Source organism: Phyllostomus discolor, chromosome 7, assembly GCF_004126475.2.
Source record: "Phyllostomus discolor isolate MPI-MPIP mPhyDis1 chromosome 7, mPhyDis1.pri.v3, whole genome shotgun sequence".
Classification (NCBI taxonomy): domain Eukaryota; kingdom Metazoa; phylum Chordata; class Mammalia; order Chiroptera; family Phyllostomidae; genus Phyllostomus; species Phyllostomus discolor.
Window position 1 is genome coordinate 75,678,071 of NC_040909.2, and position 26,165 is coordinate 75,704,235.

At 41.2% G+C, this 26,165-nt stretch overlaps 1 protein-coding gene across 3 annotated transcripts in view; it reads right to left on the reverse strand.

Annotated features, from left to right (window-relative positions):
* The window catches only part of JPH1 (junctophilin 1), a 96,668-nt gene extending 71,839 nt beyond the window's left edge, over positions 1–24,829 (reverse strand). For all 3 annotated transcript variants that reach the window (XM_036031031.1, XM_036031030.1, XM_036031032.1), the window contains exons 1-2: positions 24,250–24,829; positions 17,742–18,501 (exon numbers count right to left, since the gene is read on the reverse strand). In XM_036031031.1, coding sequence (XP_035886924.1) covers positions 17,742–18,501; positions 24,250–24,628 — 1,139 coding nt within the window. In that variant the 5' untranslated portion in view covers positions 24,629–24,829. The remainder of the gene's footprint in view (positions 1–17,741; positions 18,502–24,249) is intronic.
* Positions 24,830–26,165: the final 1,336 nt, after the last annotated feature.

The window sequence follows — 26,165 nt, forward strand, 5'->3', positions numbered from 1 at the left end:
CTGGACAGCACAAGATTTCATCATGTTACTCAGCATGGCATGTAAGTTTAAAACTTATGAATTATTTATTTCTGCAATTTTCCATTTAATATTTTTGGACCATGGCTGACTGCAGGTACCTGAAACTGTGGAAAGTGGAAAAGGTGGGGAGCAGGGGATACTGCATGCTTTTAATCACTAACTTCCGGGACTGCCTCTGTGTCCAGGGATTACACAAATATAAACGACAACAGCATTCAACAGGGAAGAGACCAATGGGAGCTCTTAATCCTCCAGCTTTGCCTTGACAGTTACCTCTTCTCTGAGAGCCCCTCCACCCCTTCATATTCCTGGAAATACCTACTTGTGTCCTTAAGACTGCTCAAGAGTCACCCCTTGAAGTCTCTCATGGCTCCTCCAGGTGTTTAGGGACCATCTGGGCTCTTATATATCTAGTGTCCTTTGCTAGGTCGCATCATATAGTACCTGCTGGTTTTCTCCTCAATGTCCTGCTCCAGCATATGGCAGTCTTTTCACAACACTCAGCGTGGAAGTATTCAATTGCTGTATGTATCAGTTTATTTAGAAACCATTAAGTACAACTTACTGTGTTAGGAACATTCACATATACTAATCTCATTTAATTCTCCCAATGTCCTGTAAGCTGCCAGGTACCAAGTCACCCAATTTTGGGGATGAGAAATCTGAGTAAACAATGTTTAAATAGACAGTATTTGAATAAAATTTCCCACCTCAGCTGAGTCTAAAAGTCCCTCAGTCTCTCTAGCATCCTCATCACCAAACAAAGGATGGTGACAGTACCATGAGGAAGAGTGGATATCCTTCAGGTCACCTGCAGATGGGCCTCCTCTTGGGTTCTTGCTCTCAGGCCCTGATATGAGCCTGTTCAGGAAGATGGTACGGTCTCCAGGTCATGAGTCACTGGACCTCTCAAACTGCAACTCGTTCATCTACTCACCTCCCTTCACTTGAGTTTTACTGGGTAAATTAGGCCAAGGGCTAGGAAATCAGTGTCACTAACCATAGAGGACTTTCCATAATGAGTGGTCATTTCCATTAAACTGAGTAACTCTTACACAGTGATCTCCATATAGAGATTTAAAAAAATATGTGTATATATAAAACATGGAATACTGAAATGATAATATAAACTCAGAAATCTTTTTAGATCTTAGCCTTGTACTGCAGATGCACAATCTCTAAAGAAGAATACCAACTTAAATATGACAAATCAATGAAAACCAAATATTTGGAGTACCTATAATGTCTGTGTTGACACTTATGTTAGGTTTTATGCAAGGTATAAAAATTAGAGGTTTTATTATCTATCAAGTATATACTGAGAAGCATAAAGTAGGCCACTGAAATCTAAAAATGACCTATTCATAAGCATCATTTTCTCTCCAAGTGTTGCATAAGTAAATATTTTATTCTTACTAAAAATGATTCTAGCCAGCTTTAGATTTATACTTCATGATCAGGAAAAAATCTGTATGGCTTTACAGCTCATTAGTTCAGTCCTTACTAATTCAGAGTTCTAAAAATTGTTTAGGATTTAAGCAAGTAGAATTTCATACTAATCACAGAGATTCAATGGAAGGGGGAAAAAAGAAGAGAAAAAAAGAAAAAATTCCTGCAAACATTATGAGAAAATCCAGTTACACATGGCCTATTTTAAGTTCCTAAAGGTCTTCATACCTGTTTGGTACAAGGACTATAAGTATATCAATTTACCTAAAAATTTCATTTTTTTTTTACCTACAAAGAAATCCTTTCTTAATTTCCATGGCTTGAAAATTCAAGCTTTTACATCTCTGGCTGATTCAGAGTCCTCTTACAGACAAACATTATAAAGTATGACTCAATGTAACCCATGATTTTGAAAGAACAATTTATACCTGAAGAGCGTAGGATATAAACAATTTTATATTTTGATTCATTTGAGATGTTTGTCATTTAATAAAAGTATTTTTTCATATTTTCCTCTTTTATGAGCAATAAGAAAACTGTTGATGGACTAGGACAGAATATACATGTAACCAGATACCTCTGAACAGCAAAATCTGACTGTTCAACAGACACCCCTAGATCTCATCAAGCACCCCACCCCTGCTTGCTTTCTAGCAGGACAGAGCAAGGGGGGTTCTTTTCAAGCAGGGACTTGCCACTAAGGATTTGCAAGGAAGCTCAACACACTAGCTTTTGGAGGCTGGGTAGATTCTCTATTACAAACCAGAGGAGGGGGTCCAACAAAAGTGACAAGTTAGAGCAGGAACCAGGGAAAGAAAGGATGCAGATGATACTCGTGGAATGTAATAAACACAAAAGAGATGCCTGGCACCCCCTTGGTTTTGATCCTAAGCTGAACCCAAGTGCTCTTGCAGGCCTCCTAACTCACTGTTCTCCTTGCTACCTGACTCCACACAGGCAAAATGCCTCTGAATATCCTCCTGTAGGAGCAACCCCAGATGACAAGGTTTGGAATCAGCCACTGCAAGGTTTTCACTCCCGTTTTACTAGTAAGAAAGGTATCTCCATGCAAGGCATATGCTCATTCTCTTGATCTATTTTGCACACACAGCAGCTAATAAAAATGAAAGATACCTTTGCTAAGGCAAAAAAGTTAGAAATATTCATTTCATTCTTTTATATGGGCTTAGTCAAAACCAACAGGAAGCATGAGCATTTAACGAAAGCTCTGAATACCCTATGGCTGACCAGCTAGGTACTGCAATAGCTACTCTATTAAAAAAGTAAATGAAAAAAAAGGATTTGCTAATTTGATTTTAGATCATGGAATTATGCAAACAGATGCTAGTTATAACCACAATCAACCTGGTATATCTTGTCTTAGATTAGGATAGTTTATCTGAGGATAAAATAATTCCATGCTTCTTTTTACACACGGGTTACTATCCTGGACCATTCCTTGTAAATTTCTCTACCCCAGCCCTCTTTAGTCACTTTCCTAATGACTCTTGCATTATGGAGATGACATAAATCTTTGATTTTAATGTTTTCATTTACTTTGGACTGCACAAGCCTTCAGAGTTACCCTTCTTACAGGAATGTCAGCTCTCACTGTTTTGTTCCTCCTTAAATGTCCATGAATCAAAAGATTCATTATCCGCCTCCCCCAAATATCCCCACCAGTGTTCACTGTCTCCTTGTGCTCTTAGCTAACAATGCTCAGATCCTTAGCATTTTAACTCCCTTGGACACAACCTGTTGTACACAAGATGAGTTCTCCTTTATAAATTTCAAGTTCCTTATGGCTGGATAGATTTACTCATGTCCTTGATGGTTCTGTCCCAACTCCTACTACTATGCACAGCAGTGAAAATCGTTCTTCTCAGATGTTGTTTTGCTCATGTTACTAACTTCCTGGGAACTGAGGTGGCTTCCACTTGCATGTTGCATAACACCTGATGGTGCTTTTCAGATCCTTGAGCAGTCAGTACCCTTATCTAATTGTCCTCTTCCCTACCCATGACTCAGCGGAGCTCATGCCACTGCAGAGCACAACATTCTGTGAGTCTTAGATGACATGCAGCAGCAGGGGGGTGTGCAGTCCACAGGGGCCTGAGTATATGTTTGTTAAGATTTTCCAAACGAGCATGAAGCTCTTGAGTCTAAATTGGGTTATATCCAGTACCTCTAAGTCTCTTACTCCCCTGTTATTTTATTTTATTTTTTTTACATATCGACAGCATCAATTTTCAGGAGTTTCGGAGTGACATCATCAACTGCGCTCCACAAGTTTACTAACTTTCTGGATCATCTCTCCTAGTGGTGAGATGAGGTGTCTGCATTTGACAGACCCTTGTTTCCAGGTTCTATTGGCAATGGACTCACTAGGGAACCTCAACACAGAACACTAGGAGAGGAGTAATAAGTCTATGTAGCTAAAAGAGCTTCCCCAGCAAGCCACAAGGACAATACTGCCCACTGACAATGAGCACTGCTGAGCTTTTTACTGCCTTTGAGTGTTTTTCGTTCTCTTCAGACTGAGTCACCAGTATGCTATTCTTCTCCCACCTGGTGAAATCTCCGTTTGCCCCTGTGACAAAAGCACGCCTTCTCTTCCCTTCAAAATATTACTCATGGCTCCAATTCTTTATGAAATCATTCCATGCCAATTCCATCTGCACCAGACGTACTAATTACATGAGGAACCCTTAATATTCATCCTGTCTCTAGTTTTCCTCCTCCTCCTCCTCCTAACTCAGCATTTCATCCGCACACACTGATGTCCACATAGACTCATCTACACACATTCACACAAACTGGGGGATACTTGCTTGAGACTTTATTTTCTTTGTTGGCTTACGTCTTCTATTTCACTTGAAATATCTTTAAGATCTTATTGGGTACCAAAAAACCTGGAGGCTCTGTAACTGTAACAACTGTTACAAATATAGCAACTGTAATTAAAGAAAACTTTTCAACAGTAAAGTTTTGCAACAACTTTACCACCATGAAATTAACACATCACTGAAGATTCTGAAGGGGGGAAAAAGAAAATCCCTAAAAATGCTCTTTTCCCTTGTTTTTGTCTATGGAATTAAACATTAGTGACTGTTCACTCCTTAATCAGATTTTCACCATTCTAACAATAGGTTGAAAGTTACTCTAATTTACTGAAGAGTAAGAAGAATAAGATAATTTTGAAAAATGCTTTTACTGTCATCTGTACAGTAACATTAAAAATAAAACCTCTGAAATATTACTATACTATGTAGCTAACTAAAAAGTATTTGGAACTGCTTTCTGAACAAGCCAACCTATTCCTTTTTAATTCTTGTAAGACTGACCATTTAGACAATTATGGAAACTGCTTGGAAACCTGCATGGAATGAGGAAAAGTACTAAGAAACAAAGAGCTTAAAGTAAACTGCTCTGTGTTACTGAACTCCTTCCTGTGAATATAAGTTAATTCCAACCAGTTCTAAGCCCTTCCTTCCTCCCCCTCCTGGCCCAGTGCAGTCCCAAGTGTGTAGGTATTGAATGGTAAGTGACTCTGAGAAGACCAGGGTGACTGCTCTGACTTGAGCTTCTCACGGGTCCTTCAATAGGGTGTGAATTTTGATTGCATGTTCCTGATGTTTACACACTGGGGCACTGTCCCTTTCAGTCCACCATCCTCTCTGCACACACACCTAGAGTTGGAAAAGTAAACTGGTAGCAATGTTTCACTATGTTTTCTAACTGAACAATTTCTATTAGAAACATCGCTGGAATAAGAATGGGATGTCAGATTTGAAAACAGGCAAACAAAAGGGATGTCAAACTGCAGCAGAGGACTGGACTTGTGCTTTCTGTGACAATCTGGTAAAAATCTGGTCTGGTTGCCCACTTCCTTACCCCCATTTTATTGAGTGGAGTAAGAGACTGGGAAAGATTACTTTTTTAATATGTTTGACAAAGATCTATGTTCTAGAATAAATGAACCTTTTCACCAACAGTACTGAGGGCCATGCCATTGACATATCAGACACTAATATCTTAGATTCACCTGTTTCTTACCCACCACTTCCAGTCCACCAACTCCTATGAATTTTATCTTTTGTGTCTGTACCACCCTATCCTTGACTAGGTGTCTATCCTCTCCCTGAGGAGAGGCCTTGACAGACCAGGCCTCGGGTCTTGGCACCTCTTAAATCCAACTCAAAGGCTGATAGCGCTCTTCAAATCCCTTAAAAGACCTCTCCCCCAACCCCCAAGGCTATGAGTAGGAAAATTCAGTTCCCAAACTTTCATAATGTCATTTCTATCAAAACTTGACCTATACTTACTGACCTTTGGTGTGCCTGAGAATAACCTGGGATGCCTCTAAAATGCACACTTCTGAGTCTTGCCCAAAGACAAATTAATTTAGGACTGGGAGTGGGCCAGGAGTTTTTAAGCACCTGAGACCTGTGGAGAGGGTGGGTGGGCTGCACTGCAGAAGCCCTATCACTGCCCGACTGCCCAGAAGAACTCAGGGACACACTCATACACCATGCTGCCTTCCTTCCAGCCGCATCTCAACTCACTCTCCACAGCTCAGGTTACGTGTTCCTCCTTCCTTTGTATTTTCACAGTTTCTTCCTAAAATTTACCATGCTATACTGACATCTGTTTATGTTTGCTGTGCCCACAAGATTTGTAGCTGCTGAGTGAATAATGTCTGTTCAGTGAAACAGAGGTACAATGACATATGTGACTATATAATCCCATTCTCAGACAAAGCTTCTTTCATGAGCTGAAGGAGCACATGTGGGTTAAAGAAGAAAATTCCTACCTGAATTTTCAAAATCAAGTGGAAGGTAAAGGCTTCTGATGTTATGCTGCCTGGGAACCATGCTAGATGGATCTCTTATTTTGTGACATTTCTATGCCTGTTGCTTACCAACCCACAGGGCTGCTGTAAGGATTAGATGAAATAATAGATGTGAAGTTCACAGCACAGGTCCAGGCTCCAGGTAACCACTCAAGACACATCGACCCTGCACGGGGCCAAAATGTATCATCCCCATCACTATCCTTGGACGAAAGGGGAGGGGCTGTGGCCTCATGCATAATGTACACAGGGAAATGCTTAGCCCTGTCTACACTGCTTCCATATCTGGAAACAGTGCCAAAAATTTATTGCAAAATAGCTAATTTTAATGTTTCTGTATCCAAATACTGCTAATGAGATCCCACTACCATCAAAAGTCCTACCTTATAGCTCCTATGCAGAAATAATTTTAAATTAAAGTGTGATTTAAATTAAAATGATTTCATTATGAAAATTTTAAGGTTTTTTTTTAAAGAAAGGAATAGCACGATGACATGACTATATACTACTGCTTCCAGAAAGAACTTCCTTACTTTTGCATGAAATTATTATCTACTCTATGAATATTCTGTTGATAGCATTCCTATCGTCAGGGTAAAATTATTTATTTGGAGAGACATTTTGTTAGGTTTTCTTAATTTAGTCCGTGTCTCCTCTGGACCTCCAGTGTAACTACAAAAGACTAACAGGGGTTATGCAAAGGAAAGGGGCTAGGAGGAGAGGGCATTCCAGGCAGGGAGAGATGCTCATTCGAAGAGTTCTAGACAGTGTCTGTGACAAGCTTGCCCAGGCTGGCTTAGGTGCTTCCAGGTGAGCCCCTCAAACCTGCAGCCCCACTGCACTCACGGCACCTGCCTGCTGCACAGGTGCACTACCACCCCACCAGCGGATTTGCTCTACATGAAAGGTTTTGTTTCTTACTTGTCTCTGTATTTCTAGGACCTAGTGCCATGTTTGGACAGAGCTGACACTAAATAAATGTTTGCCAAATGATATTCTTTAGCATAATAATTTTCAAGAGTGGTATTTTGTTCTACTGTGTTGCCAAGAAAGAAACAGGCCAACAGTTCTTGCTCACTGGGTAGGTCCCTTGAGCACAAATCTTCGAAAGCATAAATTTCACAAATTCAAGTGCAGACATTCTGATACCTGAATTGCATTATCCTAAAGCAACAGATTCCCAGTCCCTTAAAGTGAGAACTGCTTTATTCATGTTTCTTAAAAAGAGCTGTTTCTAACATCATGTGCATACAGTTCCTTTCTTGGCATGCCTCATAAGTATCTTTGTTTTTTGGAGTTCTGGTCTGAGTTCCCTATGCATAGTGCAAGTCATTTTGAGTTCCAAGGCCCTGTTCCCTGTTGTCTTTTGGGCCAGCTCCTCAAAATTCAAGCAGTCAAAAATCCAATCCCAACTCATCTTCCTCTCTAAACCTGCACCTTCCTCTTGGGTCCCTCTGTGAGTAAACAGGCCCACCATCCATCCAGTTGGCCATCCAGAATCACACTGACTCTCCCCTTTCTAGGTTTTCTGCACTTACTCAACCAACCATCAAGTCCTGTTGAGTCTGTGCAGGAGGCTCTCACCTTACATTCCCTTTTATTCCATCCCTGCTGCATCCCTTAGCTCAGGCCATGGACCCTTTCTTAGACCACTAGTTAGGAGGTTACCACTTAATTTTTCTCCAGTTTGATTGCTTCTTACTCCTCACTGCACCAGAGTGATCTTTCTAAATTTGATCAGGTAATTCCACTGTTTAAGACTACTGAAAGCTCTCCTCTGTCTTTGGGATAATGTCCCAATTCCCCCTTATGGGTCAGTGAGCTTGTTTCTTCACCTCATCTGTCAACATCCCTATTTAGCACTCTCTTTTCCAGCCATGCCAAACATTTTACAGTACCCCAAGTACGTGTGGGCCATTGTCTTTTGCACCCTCTCCATCTTCTGGAAAACAAGCATGCATCTTTTGGTTCTCATGCTGGAAACCACCTGCAGAATCATGCCTCCAGCCCCAGGTTTATGATTAAGCTCTTCGTATGGGCCACCTAACCTCATAGCAAGGTGCCAATCATCCAACAGGAAACTAACTGTTGTATCTGTCCCAACCAGACTATAATGAAAAGGACTGGGTCCCAGTCATAATTTTGTATACATAGTATGCAATCAATTGTTGCAAAGAATAATTAAAGTCAATATTTCACTGAAATAAGAAACAAATCTTATCAAATGGGCTGGCATCTGAGTGTCTTTTCTGAAAATCCAAACCAGAATGCTACTGACAATTTAACCAATGATGGATAAAGGCTAAAAGTGTCATCCTTTGGGGCATTTGCACCTTTACAGGGTAATCTATCAATCCAGAGCTGAACTGATTCTCTAATCTCTGGGATGAACAGCAGGGGGTGGGAACCCACTATCTGGTGCTCCTGCCTTGCACTCTTTGAACCCTAAGCTCTAGCTTCTATGGGTATATCTCAGCATGTTTTGACTGACTCCCCACATGAAGCTTGAACCTGGCCTGAAGTGGATGGAAGTAAATGTATAAAATTTTGATATACTGATTCAACAAAGCTCTGGTACCATGTAAAAAGTTAAACAGGAGGGACTTCTTGACCAAGCAATTGAGATGAAAATTTAATTGACTTGCTACAGTAAATTTGGCAAAACTTTTACCTTATTTACAAATTTTTATAAACTAACAAAATATTTTGTTAATCTGTGGCATAAGTGATTGTTTTAAAGATGCTAGAAAGTGAATGTGTTTTCCTTGGCTTGAGTAAGTTTGTTTTGGCACACAGGAAAATCCTAAGAAGATTGGACTTCAAAGAGTTGCACTATTTTGGAGGCAGTCTTGATTCCTTGCATATTAATTAAATTCCTGATAAAGAAGCTTATTTTGAATGGAGTATATTATCCAAATAAATGTGAAACACCAACCAAGATAGAAGGGCAACATTATTAAAAGCTTATTTGGTTAATTCCCAAGAGGCCGTTGTACTAAAGCTGAATGACTTACATAAATACCTTTGGCATTTGTTGGATCTTGTTCCTAAACACAATGTTCATATTTCATCTATAATAAGAAAAGCATCTCAAAGATTTGCTAGGCACTGGTCTTGTAAGCGTCCAGTTTAGTGTCTTGAGTGAAGTGAGATTGGCAGTCAGTGTAATCCATAATGGAAAGTCATGAGCAGGCTGCTTGGGCTGCCCAGAGGAAGAGGCCACCAGCTCTGTCAGATACATGCAGAACTCACCACTTGCCCAAAAACAAAGTTTCTCTAGATCAAAGCTGAAATTTATATGGCGTACACAAGATGAACCACAAATGCCATTACACCTTTGGGTTTCCGAAAAACATTACAGTAGGGGGTTTTCATCACAAAAGCAGCTTTACTAAAATGTAATTGCTGCTTTAATGCTTCATAGTCACAAAATCAGGAAAATGTCCTATTTCAGAGCTAAATATGATGGTCTGCTAGAGTTTGTACTGTTGAAATAAACTCAGATTTCTACAGTTAAAACAAGGCCAATGTGTGCCTCCCAAACTTAGCTTATTGCCAACCTTGATTGTTGTTTTTCCTCCAGTTTTCACCACGTAGGTTTACACAGAATTGAGTGTTATCTCATATCCCATTCACACTACATGCAGCACCTCTCCTTGCCCTCTCTGTTTAATCGAGGTAGAAAGTCATAACTACGTGATTCCAGGTTCAAAAAAGCGTATATTTTTTGTGGCCCCAAGGTTTGGAAAACTGTGTGACCCTCATGTTATTTCATTGCCTCAGACTAATTTTCACTCCAACTGTACTGCTTGAACTGACCTGTTAATCATTATAACACATGCACACCTCCATGATGCAGTTTCTGAATGGGCCTGGACTTGGAAAGGCTAGATGAAGAGTTTTTTAAAGAAAGATCTTTAGAAACAAGATAGCCTCAGGACATTTTATAATACAAAGTTCTCATAACACAGTATGTTCCCATTTACTGTGCAATGACCTGTCAAACAGTGTGGTGATAGAGATCAGAGTTGAAGGGCAGGGGCTGGGCCAGGAATTTCTCTGTGTCCCCAGTGAAACCTCTGGGGGCCATTACAACCCAGCTTTATCTTCTGCAGGGGCAGGGCTGAGTTGCCACCCAGGTAATCTTTCTGGTTTCAGCTGCTCCCTCTGGACACCCATACAGAGAATTCTCAGTGACTACTTGGCCCAGGGACACATCCTGGGCCCCTTGGTACAGAGAAGCATGATTTTCTCTAAAAAAAAATGTGAGGAAATCAGAGCAGGTTCCTCACTTTCACGCATGGGAAATGGGTGCTTTTAGGTAAAAAGGAGAAATATGCATTTAAATTTTCATGTGCAATACAAAATGGAGAATACTGGTGACCTATACTAACATATTTAAACATTCTAAAGATAAAATTTGTGTTATTCTATACTGTAGTTTAAAATATACATGCCAAGATATATAGATAGATAGATAGATAGATAGATACATATTTCTCTGTTAATTTTCTTTTCTGTTAAAAAGTATAATAGCCTGTTGACAGTCTATTGACTTCACCCAGATCTGAGGCTAGGAAGGGGGTGAGTTCTGACACATGCTCATGTCTGTACACAGTAGTCAAGCTTGGGGGATTAACTTTTTTCCTCTTGCTTATCCCTCTTTCTGCTCCCAAGCCTGCTTTCCCTTTCCCCATCCCCCATCTTTACCTACATCCCAGTTTGCTTCTCAGTCTTCTATCAGCTTTCACTTGGGGGAATGGTACTTGCAGAGTTGATGTGCTTTCGGAAACATTAACTCTATCTAGTGATTTACAGTTTAAAAAGCCCTGTGACACTCACTCTCTCATTCAACTCTTACAACGCCCCCTCCACACTCCTGTGAAGAAAGAAGCAAATGTCAGTCCTTGTTCATGGTAACTTTTCTGCAACTCAGAGCTAGAGTATTTTTTGAAAAGGTTTTATTTATTTATTTTTAGAGAAAGGGAAAGGAAGGGAGAAAGAGAGGGAGAGAAAAATCAATGTGTAGTTGCCTCTCATGCAGCCCCACATGCCCTGACTGGGAATTGAACCAGTGACTCTTTGGCTCACAGGCCTGCACTCAAACCAGTGAGCTATATCAGCCAGGGCTTTAGAGTTTGAGTATTCTAACCAACCTCTGGAATTAGTTTGTAGAAGGGCTGGCGGTAACAGGCAGGAATGGGTGATAGGCAGAGAGAAGGAACAAAGATGGCATAACCACTGAAAATAATACTCGTTAGCTATAAATTCCCATGCTAGGTAAATTCATCCCCAAATTTCTTTACCCATTTAACAGCCTCTTCATTAAAATGACTTGTAAGGCATTACTAGGACTGCACCTTCCTGCAAAAATTACTTATGCTAAAAATAGAAAATTAACCAGAGCTCAGTAGAAGAAACAAAGAGTTCATGGGAAAAGTAATCTAAAATTGTTTTCAAAGATGTGAGGACAATACAGAAAAGAAATAAAGATAGAATACAAACTACACTTTTGATTTGCAAAAGAGAAAGAGAATCCTTTTGTCCAATAGAATTGCAGAACTTCAAATTCCTAACCCTTTGCAACACCTTGGCAGAGGTTAAGATTTTTCCTAAAACTGGTGGTAGTAAGTTTCACCGGGATCCATAACGTGCACTGACTCATGCCTGACTTTGGGTTTTAATAACTAATAAGTATGAATCAAGTCAAGTAATCTTGAGAGGGACTGTTCTATTGACTATCATTATTTGGGAATTAAAAAAACGACCCTAAATTGGCAAGACAAGAAAATCTTTCAAGAGGAAAAATAAGTCAGCTGAACATTCATCAAACTTAGATTTTAAAAAGGCAATGAGTTCTTTATGTTCTGACTTCTCACATGTCAGTGATGTCCAATATGTCGGATGAGCTAATGATATTATAGTTCAGTAAGGTGACTTCCTGGAGGTGCAGTATCTGCTTACAGGAAGTACTCGCACGTATCGCTGGACCAGCTCATACCTATGAGGAATGGTGATAACAGTTTGGCTTAACCTGAAGGTCTTATTTCCTGGCCCTGACTTAGTTCTGACACTTTAACGATGCTGACTTAATTAAATAAAAGGGTACCTGCAAAATACGCTTCTGCATTTTCTGTATGTTCTTGACTATTGTTAGAGCATAGTATAATGAATTATGAGAGCTATGTTTCTTTCCTTAAAACTGCAGTTTATAAATGTCCAGCAGAATGGAATTAGAAGCACTGGCCACGTTCATACCCTAAGTATGAGGATTTAATTCATTCACTCACCAAATATTTACTAGTCTTACAAGGATGCCCTGATGCATGCATACAAAAGTGAGCAGAGCTGCCTTCAGGGTCTGGCTTTCCAATCTAGTTAGAGAAAGAGATATTAAACAAATATGCTGAAATAACATGACAGTTTAGACTACTGGGGGATTTAGACCAGGGGGGTGGCAGTGGAGTGGGAGGATGTGGGCTTAGGGAGACCCTTGGTGACAAAGAGGCTTTATGCCTAAAACCTGAGGATGGAGCAGCCTGGGAGAGGCCCGGGAGCTGGGCAAGAGTCCTAGGCAGAGGAAAGGGCTGAGTAGATGGTCCTCAGAACCGAAGGGAAGCTGTTGTGGCCAACTTATTCTGGGTATGGGGGGAAAGGAGAGAGTGGTATAAAATAGTACTACATCTTAAAAGAAAAGTATGGGAAATACATTTTTCCTGTGGGATTTTTTTTCAAACTATGTCATTTTTACAAGACCAGTGCTCTAAGCCCTGAGCTATGGAGCCCTCACCTCAAACTATGTCATTTTTATATTGAAGTCAAAAATTGGCAAACATGGAAACCAGTGTTTAGTTCTAGAAGCAGATGCAGCATCCACCTGAGCTCCAGAGCCCTTGAGCTTGAGGCCCTCCACCTTCTACCTGGCTGCTTCCATTATCCTGTGACAAGCCCAGCAGATTAGGAGACAGCACCGGGCTCCTTCCTATCATTACCTGCCTGGGTGGGGCTGTTACCACCTGCTGGGACACTGAGGGGTCCTCACACAAACTAATGGGAGGAGCACCACCCCATTGTACAGGCTGGTGTGTCCCATCCCTGACACTTCACTGTAGTTCTGGAGGCTCCCAGCCACATACCCCACTAGCTCCAGTGAGGCTGGCCACTCTTTTCTCCCACCTTCTCTTTCTTCTAACCTGATAAATGAAGGTAGTACAAGCAAAGGCCTATGGTTGTCACAGTTTTAGACTTGCTCTCTCCTGTCCTGTCACCATCCCACTTCTGTCTTCTAGCACAATAATTACAGTATTTCCTCTGAGGCTCAGATCCTACAGTGCTCTTCCTTTGTCTATATCTCTTTCTGAATTATCTATTATTTCCATGGAAGGGTGTTTCCCTAACGGCCACTTATTTGCTATTTCAACCAAGTGAATTAAATTCTTAAAATTCTTCTTTCAAGTATTTTTTCAAGGAACAGTAATCTGAACGTCTCTCCTAGGTAATGATTGTTGACAAGAGAATGAGAAATGTAACAAACCACAAGGATGGTGGGGTGACCCTGGGCAGGGCCTCAGTCTCTGCATCTGGCTGGGAGGTGCCTGACGTGTCTGACCTGCTGTGCTCCCTCTTGAACATTTCTTAAAAAACAAGATTGAGAATCTTTCTCAATTCTAGGTGATAATTTTTATCCTTGGGACCAAGACAAGAGGGGAATAAAACATTTTGTTAATTCTTATAAACATAGCACTTTTGGGAATAGACCAGAAACCTAAGGAAAAGTTAGACAGGAGGTCAGCAAATCATGAACATCCCTTATAGTTTTAACTCTTGAAGTGCTAACCTACTGGTGCCTAGAGTTGTCTACTAATTCTATATTTTCTGCGTTATTCCTAGTCTCTGCTGACTTACATCATCTCACATTCCCTGATCTGTAACAATTACACAGGGGCCATACGAAGCTTTCAGAATTAAGCCTCTTGCGTGTTTACTGGGAAGACATATCATGTCCTCTTCAAAGAAGCAAAGGGAAAGTCCACAGACCTACCTTGTTTTCCTAAATCTTTGGGCCTAGTATGGTGATTCTGTGCCTCCTAATTTCCCTGGGGAGGTGTTACTGGAGGAAACATTATCAGCACTAACCTTAAGCTTTGCTTCTAGATGAAATGAGGTGATGGTATGAAAGTCATTTCCCTGAGGCTTCAGAAACAAAAGCTCTATAGCATAAGAAATTACAGCAATAGAACAATGACTGGCACTATCTGGGTGGCAAACTGAAATGGTCAATAACTATTAACTGGTCATCTCCTTTTGTTGCCCATCGCGAACTATTCATTTCAACTGTGGCAGCTGCTGGAGTGGCACTTTCTAGTTCTTATTCTGCCACAATCAGGGCGGTGGCAGAGGGGAGCAGAGCAGGAGTGTGTCTATGTTCTTAAACTTTTGATAGTTTTAAAACAAAAACATTAATAACAACAACTACAAGAGGGGCCAGAAGGACTGGGTGGATACTCAGGCATTAGAAAGAACCAGGGATATAACAGTAAGACAGCTAGAAGTCCTTCCCAAGCAGCAAGCTCCAAAAACTTAACAAAATCATTTTTCCCTTTAAAAAAATGTTAAGAAAAAGAATGTAGAACTCTAAATTCTGAGCTAGTATAGAGAGAATGCCAGTCCTTCAGCTACTTCCTACAAAAACACAAGTTGCAAAGCTCTATATCTGAAGTAGTCATTAAAGCAAGGCATGGGGATAAAAACAGTGAAAGCAAGTGAAACAGAAAGGGTCAACTGAGTGGGGTTTTTTCTAGTCTATTGTGTCATCCAAAGAGTATTTTTTTATTGTGGTAAGAATACTTAACATGAGATCTACCCTATTAACACAATTTCAAGAGCACAATAGCATGCGACAACAGACACAATGTTGGGCACAGTGCTCTAGAACTTCTTCATCTTGCTAACCTGGAATTATACCTGTTGAACCCCACCTTCCCATGTCCCCCCTCCATGCAGCCCTGGCAGACACCATTTTACTTTGTTTCTATCAGTTTGACCGCTTCTGATACTTCATATAAGTAGAATCAGGCAGTATTTGTCCTGTCACTGGCTTATTTCAGTTAGCATAATGAATTGAGCATTTTTGGAATAGCTAAATAAAGTTTTTTATGAAGTTAACTAGTTACAAGTACAATATCTGAAACAAAAGATTCTTCATTATAAACTATAATACAGTATTCCAAAACCACATAATAGCACCCCCAAGACTTTCAGCAGCAAGAACAAGCTAGGGCTTGGGTAAGAGTTTTATGATACTACTATAGTCAGAGACCAACTTCACATCACAAGCAGTTCCCTTTTGTTATGTAGATTCCTCCAATACAAACTAATCATAAAGTCAGTAATTATGGCAAGCGTGAGACAGTCATTTGACACTTGAATGTCCCACACAGGTTTATTTTCCGTCTGTCAAGATTGAACTGCCTATAGTATATCACTAGGTTGTAAGGTAAAAATAAAATGGGAGAATTAGGGAGTATGTTTAAAATTAGAGGCCAGGGTTTAAAGAAAGGTGTGCGACTAGATTTAGAGTCAGCTGAGGGCCAGGGAAGCCAGCAAGATTAGATGTGCCAAGTATCCTGTCTACAAAGCAAATGGAAAAGCAGGTAGATGCATTGCTTGGTGATTACACAAAACTAAAATCTAAAATAAAAGATGCTTGGCAGAAAAGAAAGGAGAGACCCTTCATAAAAGTTTGTACCAATTAACTAACTTTGAAAGAGGACTGGTTTGCCCTGACTGGCATGGCTCACTTGGTTGGGGATCATCTGCAAAGCGAAAGGTCACCAGTTCAGTTTCGGGTCAGGGCACATGCCTGGATTGCAGGTTTGGTCCCTGATCAGGGTGTATAAACAAGAGGTAACCAATTGATGTTTAGCTCTCATATGGATGTTTCTCTCCCCCTCTTTCTACCTCCTTTCACCTCTCTTAAAAATAAATAAAATCTTTTGAAAAATGACTGGTTTGAGATACAATGGTAACCTTTGAATACTTTTAATATAACATGAATTAACATAACATATAAATAGTGCAAAATCTATTTTCCAAGCAGTGTTTCAGACACTCAGAAGTAAACAGCAGCCATCAAATAGGGGCATTAAAACAAAAAAACAAAACCTTTAGAAGTCTAGAAGTATTAAGTTCAACCATATGAAATTGTCACTTTTTTGTACATAATGAATTTAAATATCACAAATTTCATGTTTTGACCAAAAAAATGTGGGGAGGGGGTCATTAATTCAATGCTAAGAATAAAAACCTGAAGACATGCTAATTTTGTGGTTTCGGAGGTTTACTCCTACAGGAGAATATTACTGAAACAGGAAAAGCATTTTTGATATTGTATACTAAATGTCTGCCTCATGTCACACATAACTATGACCAGTCTGTACCCACTTACATAAACCTAAAAATAAAAATTTCCACTTATTAGCATTCCCTTTTCTTTTTTGTCTAACATTTTATTAGGAATGGATGTCCTAATAAAATTCTATTCCCAATAGATCTCTCCATCCCTCTTGTGGAACCTCTGAACCCAGACATTAATGGTAAAACTTCAAATACATAGTCCTTCCATGTCCACATACACCCTACTTTTCAATCTATTATTCACCTGCCTTCTGCTCCTCACTCCACGCTACAGCTCATCTCTACTGCTCTACTTTCTTCCAACCTTGGCACAGTGACAGTCCCATCTGTCAGTCCCAAGCTTTCCCCACCCCCTCCTTAGAATATCCCAGTGATCTAATCTTTCCTGCATATATTGTACAGTTTTAGTCCTTCTGCCTTTCCCATGTACATGACCTCTGTTGTTTTCAAGAATGCATGCTAGATTTTATATGTAACTTCCTGCCTCTGCATATTTAGATCTCAGTGGCTTTCTCAAAACCAATTTCACCTAAAATGCATCAGAAAACAGAATCTGAATTTTATAAGTTATAATAATTTTATAGAGAGAGTTGTACACACCTTGAACTGAAATAGTAAGACAAAGAGACTCATCCATACCAGGTATGTTTCCATGTGGATGCACCATCTTCTCTGTGGCAGTACTTCAGGAGTACTTTTTAAATAAGTGTAACTTTTTGGACTGGAAAAGTGAACACCAGGCCTGTGAGAACTCCATCACATTGAGGATAAGGGAAGTAATTTATAATAGGAAAGGGACCTCAATGTACCTTCAATGTTTTTTGATGACGGAAAGTTTCAGAACAGTGCAGGTATATTTCTATTGGGCGTAATCATTTGCCACCTTTGATTCCGGCAGCTGTAGGACCTATTTGGTGACATAATCAAACAGACTGACAAACACAATTGGACACAGCACTGTGTGGAACCATCCAGCAAAACCGCCCACCCTGTGTTTACATACCTTGAATTGGCTATTTCCACTTTGGTTCTTGCCATGGCTGCTGCCCTTTGTGCGCCTTCAATAGCTCTGTCCACCTTCTCCCTAGTTTTTGTATTTCTTATTGGTATAAGTTGCTTCCTTATTCCACGGACCAAAATATTATTTTTGTATTTCCCCTCTTCCTTGGAGCCATCGGGAAACACGGTGCAGCCGTAGCCATGCCTCTTGTTGTTGACCCACTCGCCCTCGTACTTCATGCCATTGGAGCGCTCGCTGATACCGAAACCATTGCGTTTGTCATTCTTCCATTCACCCATGTAGGTTTCCGTGGTAGTGGCGTCCACATGGTCTTCCACAGGGCAAAAGTCGCAGTCGACATCACCAAAGCTGATGGTGGAGTTGGCATCGCTGGAGCTAATTCTGCTCATGGCCGCATCGCTCCTGACTGAGCTGCGCTTGCTGGAGATGGAAGACTTGGATTCGGACTTGCGAATTTTCATGCTCCCAAGAAGGGAGCCCCTGCGGAAGAGGCCTCCCTTCTTCTTGCTGGCGAGCTCGGCATCAGCGTGGAAGTTGAGCACAAAGCCACCGCGGGTGCCAGCTGGACTGTCGGCAGCGGCGGCTGCATCATGGAGCACGCTGCCATTGCTCTGCTCACTGCGCAGGGAGGCCAGCGAGGTGCGCAGGGGCGAGCGGATCACCGTGGCCATGCCATAAGGCACACTCTGGCGCACACCGTAGCCATGCCGCATGCCACCAGCCCACTGGCCCTGGTAGGTACCTTCAAGAGACCAAAGCACAGCATGAGTCCAGGGAGGAAGGTGCCCCATCTCGCCAGGACCTGCAGTGCACTTGGGCATCTGGGCGCACAGGGCAGAAAGGCCCAAGGTCAAATCCCATAGCCTTCCCAGTCAACTGTACCGGATGCTTTTCATTTGCGAATCCCCAACCTGTGACTTGGTGTCTATTTTGGAATTATACAGGATCTTAATAGTCTGGTCATTTTGCTGCTCATCTAAAAATTTATACCAGTTTCAAATGAAACTACTACTTTTGAATACCAAGGGTGATCATTAGAAAACAACTTTTCATCCCTGAAATCAACACATCAGTAATCCCTCTTAGTAAATTATATAAATGTCTAACCTGCTCTGTTGCACACCTAATCTAACATTGAATGTTAACTGTAATTAAAAAAAGAAAATTTCAATGTAAAAAAAAATTAAAATGCAGTGCCATAGTAGATGAAATGAGTTCTACTTGTGGATTTTATTCTAATTTCACTATTAATTACTTTCATTTAGTTGAAAAACTGTAAAAATGACTTTTGGATCTGTCAGTATAACATTCAAACAAGATGAAGGACTTACTGAGGGATGGGTCATCAAACAAATTGTCTTAATTCTATCATGTTCACACCATTTTTGTGGGGTGGTGGGGAAAATGAAAATATTTAGGATTATTACTTAAATCTGGGTGGAACTTTCTGAGCTAAGAGTGATTTAACAAATACAGTATATCCTGAATAGAGTGAACCATCATGAAAAAATGGGCAATTTGTTTTAACATCGTGTACCTTCAGGTGAAAAGCGTATGATTTGTCCCCTATTGGTGATGAATGTGAGCTAGGCTTATTGTGAAGATCATTTCACAAGATATACAAGTATGGAATCATTATGTTGTATATCTGAAACCAACATTTTGTCAACTATACCTAAAAAAATACATATTTAAACAAAACTTTGTTCCACATTATTTGCTAAATTTCTGTTTTCTCCTGCCACTTCCCTAGCCTCTGTCCCTGCACTGTGACTCACAGCAAGGGCTAGAAGCACTGAAAGTAGGAATTACCCTAAGAGAACATAAAATTTCTAAACTCATGGCTTATGTGTTCTGTTGTTTGCAGGTGTCTCATAACTATATAGTAAACAACTATGGTGGCTAAAAAGAATATACTATTTACCCTCAGATAAACTGGAATAAGGCCAAAGGAAACCTTTTACTCTTAACATTATGGAATTCATCTCAGAGCAAAACTGTGTTTTATAGGGTTCCTTAAAACTTTATGATACCAGATCACTTTCTCAATGATTATTATACCCTTTCAGAAATAGGATAACCTCTAAAGTATTTATGTTCAGTAAGGTTTTCTATTAAATAAATTAGCAAAGACATTTCAAAATTAACCTGATACAGTTTTTAAAATAATCTCAGGAGTAAATGAATGTTAAAATTATGGAACTTAGAATTTTCTTTTCAAAATCAAGGTCATATCCTTTTATTAAAGGCAATATTTAAATTACAGTACCTCCCCAGAAATACTGGGGTGGAATGCTTTGTAAAGTATATGACTGTCTAACCACTAACTGTATATCTGAAACTAATATAAAATACTAATAAACTGTAATTGAAAAAATGAAAATAAAAAATAATTTGAACACTAAATTAGAGCTAATGGGTACAAAATAAAAAATATATAGTACCTCCCCAAACAAAGCTATATGGAAATTTTAAGATGCAATTACTTCTGTATTTGTAACAATTCACAGGATCATAGACAGTAAATCATCATTACAGTCTGTCTCTATGTCTGTTTCTAATTTTATAGATCTACCTTGAAGTCACTTTTCATTTTAAATTGCCATATATAGATGTCCATCATGTGGTGTATACGTCATTTTAAAATTCTGAGCAAAAATGCTAGTAGTTTTATGTCATTGTGTTAACAAGGGCTATATTTTCAAGTTAAAACCACAATTGCCCCCAAATCAAAAGTTTTAACTAATTTCAAGACTATACAGCTTATTTTGCTATATTTATGTCACAAAACAGACAACAGCAGGACAAAAATGAAATACTAAGTAGGCCTGGTACTGTGAGGCTCATATGCTAGGTAGATGTGAAAGTCTTAACCAGACATCCATGCACTTCTGAGGAGATGGGTGGGCCATAGCTTTCTCAAAAGGATAAGCCCAAAGGGGCAGGACATGTTAAGGTAAGAAACTTTCTACTGAATATTAGCCATCTGCAAACATCATCACCATAACAGGGAAGGTAACAGAATTACTAGGAAATGTCAACTTTAACTTTTTCTTTGCCTATCTAGATAAAATTTAAATTCTAGGATAAAAGTTATACAACCTGACTTACACATACTGAAAGAAACCACCTTACCTTATTTTAGATATTTTGTTTTAAATAAATGTGAAACACTAAAATTATATCCTTCTAACTTTCCTGCATAATGACAAGTTAATTTTGCTAGAAGAATATCTAAAGGTGCTGTTAGAATCAGTAAGTAGTTATACTTCTACATTGCAACTATAATATCCTAGTAAATGTTTGGCACTGAGAGAACATTAACAACTGGTTTCCTTAAGTATATCCTTAAGTAAAACTAATATTTAGAATTTTCAAAGAAGTATTGCTTGAAAATCTAAGCAGTTTAAGCCAAGAGTAATAGTTAGGAAGTTTATGTCTCTGGTTAACTGTTAAGTAGGGAAGGCAAGATGAACAGTGTGGCCACGTTCCCATTCTATTGTTAAATTACAATATATGGAAGGATTCCTCCATGGACTTTCCAGAAACAGTTTAGAGTTAAAGTGTTAGCTGTTCATCTGAAATTTAAAATATGTTTAGTTTAGTCAGTGAATGTGGAAAAAAGGGCCTCCATTTCTTTATGAAGCACATGGGGTCCATGCCTTTATTTGCTGCTCAGATAAAGCTCTAATTAAGATCCCCCTGACTCCTTAAAGACAGATGCAGATTTCACAAGTGTAAAACTGACTTTTATGGAGTTTGTTTTAAAGTCTTCTTTGACTTTTCATCTGGAAGCTGATTTTTTAGATAAAGCTATTTTGTAGTAGAAGACATCCAGTTCAGAATGAGTTCCAGTCAAATTAAGACTGTCGTATGCCAAACCTGTTTCTATGCTACAGATGGGGGTGCGCAAGTACGCGTCCAGTTAACAATGATGGGTCTTCCTAGATACTTCTAATAGTTTTCTAACTGGTGAGGACAAAGATGAAGTATAGCAGATCAGAATTTGCACCAAAAGTGCTGGGTACCTCAACTTGGGTTTTGTGAGTATGGAACCAATTCATTCTAATGTAATATTCAGGGGTTTCCCTTCAGCAACACATTATACATAAATCAGTAATAAATCACATGATACTTCTCACACAGAATTACTACTTCCTTTCTCCTCTAACTTAATGTTATCACAAAATATATGGAATTACATTCCCCCTAAGTCTGACAGAGGGTAGATAATACCCTGGATCTGACAGAGGGTAGTCTGTCTGACAGAGGGACGGACATAGAGTTGTGCAGAGGCAAACAAACAAACAACAACAACAAAAGCAAGCTAAGTCAAGTAAGAATATAGAAAGTAGTATTTCCTATTTGGGCCAAAACCTTTGTATGAAATAAGTCATGGCCACACACTTCCAGTTAGATCCTCTCCCCTTTTATGATTGAAGACTTTCTCATTAAACAGAGTGACAAGTTAAAGAAAGCAGGAAATCACCTAGCACAGAGTAAACACTCAATTGTGACTTTTAAGAGATGTTTTTCCCCTTCCTAATTGATAGCATATTAGATTTTTTTGTTGTTGTTTTGTAGAAAAAGAAAACCACTGTACTATGGTGATACCAAATTTTAAGGATTTTAATTTTTTAAATTTTAAAACAGGAGGCAGATTATAAAGCCAGCCAGGACATGTATTTGAGATTCCACAAAATATACAGAGATGACCTTCACTGTGCTATATATATTTTGATTACTAGGTATAATGAATGCTCTAAACCAAGAGATTTTGCTTAAAGACTTGTAATGTTAAAAGAAGACTAACTTATTTTTAACCTTCCCAAACTAAAGAGAAGTATTCACAGCCTTCCTGAAAGGCTATAAAATGTTGTACACATTTAAAAAATGAATATTGTGTTCCACATTTGAGCATGGAATTTAGTTGTATTGAAGAACAGGTGCTTCCAATGAAATATAATCACAAGCTAAGGTATTGACGGGGCAGTCAACCAAGGCATCCTATGCCCATTTGAAACATCTAAGGGCCCTGATGAACTACTACAGAACTTGGGACCCAAGCAGCCCGTATAAAAGTACTCAAAGATTTTTTTCTTCCTTTTAATCCATGAGAATAATATCCTTTGTACCGTAGGACGAAAAGATGCCCTTTTAAGCAAATCTTACCATTCTGCCGTTTTGCATTTGAACATGGCTCATGTTCTGAGTAAGTGAAGTACACAAATTGTGTAAGTTTTTATATAAGCAATGGCCTAGCTGAGGTTGCACTGGACTGGAGAAACTTTTAATTGAATCCCTTTAATATCCTCCAACTCTGAGCTGCATAATTCCAAAAGTGACATCACCCCCTACAACCCTTTTTGATGAATTATGATTGTTTATTATCAGAAAATGTATATTGCCAAAGCATAAGCCATTCATCCTTCTCAGCTTATTACTCAAGGAAGTTCATCAAGTTCTGACACCTGTGTCAGTAATGTATATTTGAACTAATTGAAAAGGTATGCTCTGCTATATATATAACTTCTTTTGGAAAAATTATTAAATATTAAAATAAGGTGAATTTTGTTCACAGCCAGTATACAGTTTACACCATACACCTTGCAAGTCAGTTTTGAGCAGTCATTCTCAGGAGTAAAGCAGCTCCTAACTTAACTATCGGGACTATAGCTCTCAATTGTATTTTTTAAAACATAGAGTTCTGTGTTCATTTCTAAAATGTTTTCCTAGTAATTTGTCTATAGATCTCCAGGTCAACAAAGACTACCACTGTTTTGACCGAATACTTTAAGAAACCTTACGAAAACTAAGAACAAAACCCCACACCCTGAGGACTACTCCTGCATCAGGTGGCCTTTTCGCTCCCATAACTAGGATGTTTCCAAATGCACCCCAAATAAGGTGCCATTCCCCCACATCCTAGTTATGGGGTTCTGGCTTCTATCTTTAGGCTACTAGAGGACCAGCAGCGAAATACGACTCCGTATGAAACCAATCTGGGAGCGGTCAGCGCCGTCCGCCAACCTCGAAAGCTCAGGGCGCTCGCTCTAACTGCAGGGTAGTAGTGATTTCAAACCCAGCAGGGAGAGGAAGGGATCAGGAACGTACTGTGACGGGCTCAAGTGACTGCGTCCTCTCTCCAGCCCAACCTTCCCGGGCCGCGCTTCCTCCCCGCGGCAGTGCTGCGTTGGCGCCAGCCAGGTATAGTCACGCCTGGCTGCCCCGGGTGTGGACACAGCGCCCGCTCTCAGAACCGGGTCAGGTCAACCCCCCCCCCCCCCCTCCTCTGCGCACCAGTTGCATCCCAGCGTACCTTCAGGACCAGGGCGCAAGCGGAGTTGGGTGGGAGGCTGCCCAGGTGTTTTGGCGGGTTTCCGTACACGTGCGCCTCGCGTCCCCGCCCCCCACCCCCTCCCCCCTCCTCCCCTTAACCAAGGCAAAGCCCACCGCGTCAGCCTTCCCAGCTCCCTGCGACGCAGCTCACCTCCGTCCCCGTAGGTCTCCACGCCGTACCCGTCCTGCAGCCCGTTACTCCAGGTACCCTCATAGCGAGCGGGGGTGCACAGGCTCTGCCGGACCCCGTAGCGCCCCTTGAAACCATGTGACCACTCCCCCCGGTACATCCACTTGCCCTTCGTCTCCACCCCCAGCCCGTGCCGCTTGCCCTGAGCCCAGTAGCCCTGGTAAGTGTTGCCGCTGGGCCAGGTGTAGCCTCCGACCACCTCGAAGCCGTGCGACCAGGAGCCCGAGTACTCGCCCTGGCCCTTGGGCCCCGTGCAGATGCCGTGCCCATGCGCCTTGCCCTCCTCCCAGCCGCCGCAGTAGGTGCCGCCATCGTCGAAGTCGAACCTTCCGCCCGTCATTCGGGGGGCAGCCCCGGCGCGCTCCCCGCGGGGGCACGAATGCGGGCAGAGCTGAGCACGGCAGGGTGTAGTTCGGGGGTGGGGGCCCGGCGGGCGAGCACTCGACCGCGCCCTGGGCAGCTCGCGCCGCCGCTTGGCTCCAGTCCGACGCCGCCCCCGTCCTTCCCTCTGCTTTCACCGCCGCCACCGCCGCCTTCCTCCTCCTCCTCCTCCTCCACCACCACCACCACCGCTGCCGCCGCAGCCCTGGCCAGCGCCGCGCGCGAGAGGACAGCCCGGGCTCCGAACGGACCTTCAGCTGCTCCCGCCCGCCCACGTGAGCCGGGCACCGCCCCGCGCCCGCCCCTGTCGCCTCCCTGGCGCGGAGGCCCGGCCCTGCGGCGCTCCCGCCCCACCGGGCCCAGCACCCAGCCCCGGGCCCGCTGCTTCTCCGGCGGGGGGCGCAGGGTGCTCGACTGCTTGCGCAGGGGTTTGCGGTGGCAGTGCTACTGTCCCCAGGGACCAGCGACAGTCCCCACCTGGAGATGAAGGCGCGGCTGCAAGAACGCGTGGAGACAGCTCGCGGGCGGTGGAGCCTTCTGGGTTTGTGTTTGGGGTGTATCAAGGTGGTTAAGCGTCTGTAAGTGTGGCCACGTGTGTGTCGAGGGAAAACTCCTGTGTGCGTGTTTGCCGGCATTGGGTTTGTAATTGTATTTTTTCAGCATTCGAACTTGTGTTTTGTTGCATTTGTCATGCTCGCTGTCATTATGACTTAATATCCTCCAGATATATGTATGCCTGTGATATAAATCGGAAGCAGCCTAGATATAATTGTACAGGGTGTTCTTTGACACCTACTTATTTCAAAGCACATGTGTCTGCATTTATTTAGTGAAGATGTAGGGGAAGAGTAATACAGTTTGAAAAAAGCACAGAATCAATTGGTTAGTTTTTATTTGTAATAATGGAGAGGGTGTTTTAAATCTGTCTCTGATTATAGGCTATTTCCTTGTACATCAGAGGCCATTCCCCTTAATGACTCATTTGTTCTGTCAACCTTATAAATTTTTTAGCCAGGAGCTGTGTACCCAACAGGCAGACGGTTCAGTCTGTGTATATATCGGGTAAGTGTCTGGAATGTACACCTGGTACCTCTCCACTGGTATCTACAGCTTAAGAAAGTAAAGGGGAGCTTTCAAGGAGGTATATGGTAAGTGGAACATTGCTCAAAAACTTAGAGTCTGTGACCTACAAAACCAGGTACAGGCGTCAGTTGATCTTTCCAGTTACAACATTGCTTTGTTGAATCCTCTTTCAACAACTCATTTACACTTTTAAGCCTCATTTTCACCATCTCCTGTATGGAAGTGGCAAGAGTTGCCTTTCCCTTGTTATTAGATAACAACTGAGTATACTACGGGTGCAGTGCAAAGCCAGAAATTAGAGATTGGTAACAGGCAAGTTCAATCAGTTGGTACTGTTTCTGGTGAGAGCAGGGGTTGGTCTCAGCCTCACCCTCAAAATGCTCATAGGACACTACTTTGTGGTCCACAGCCAG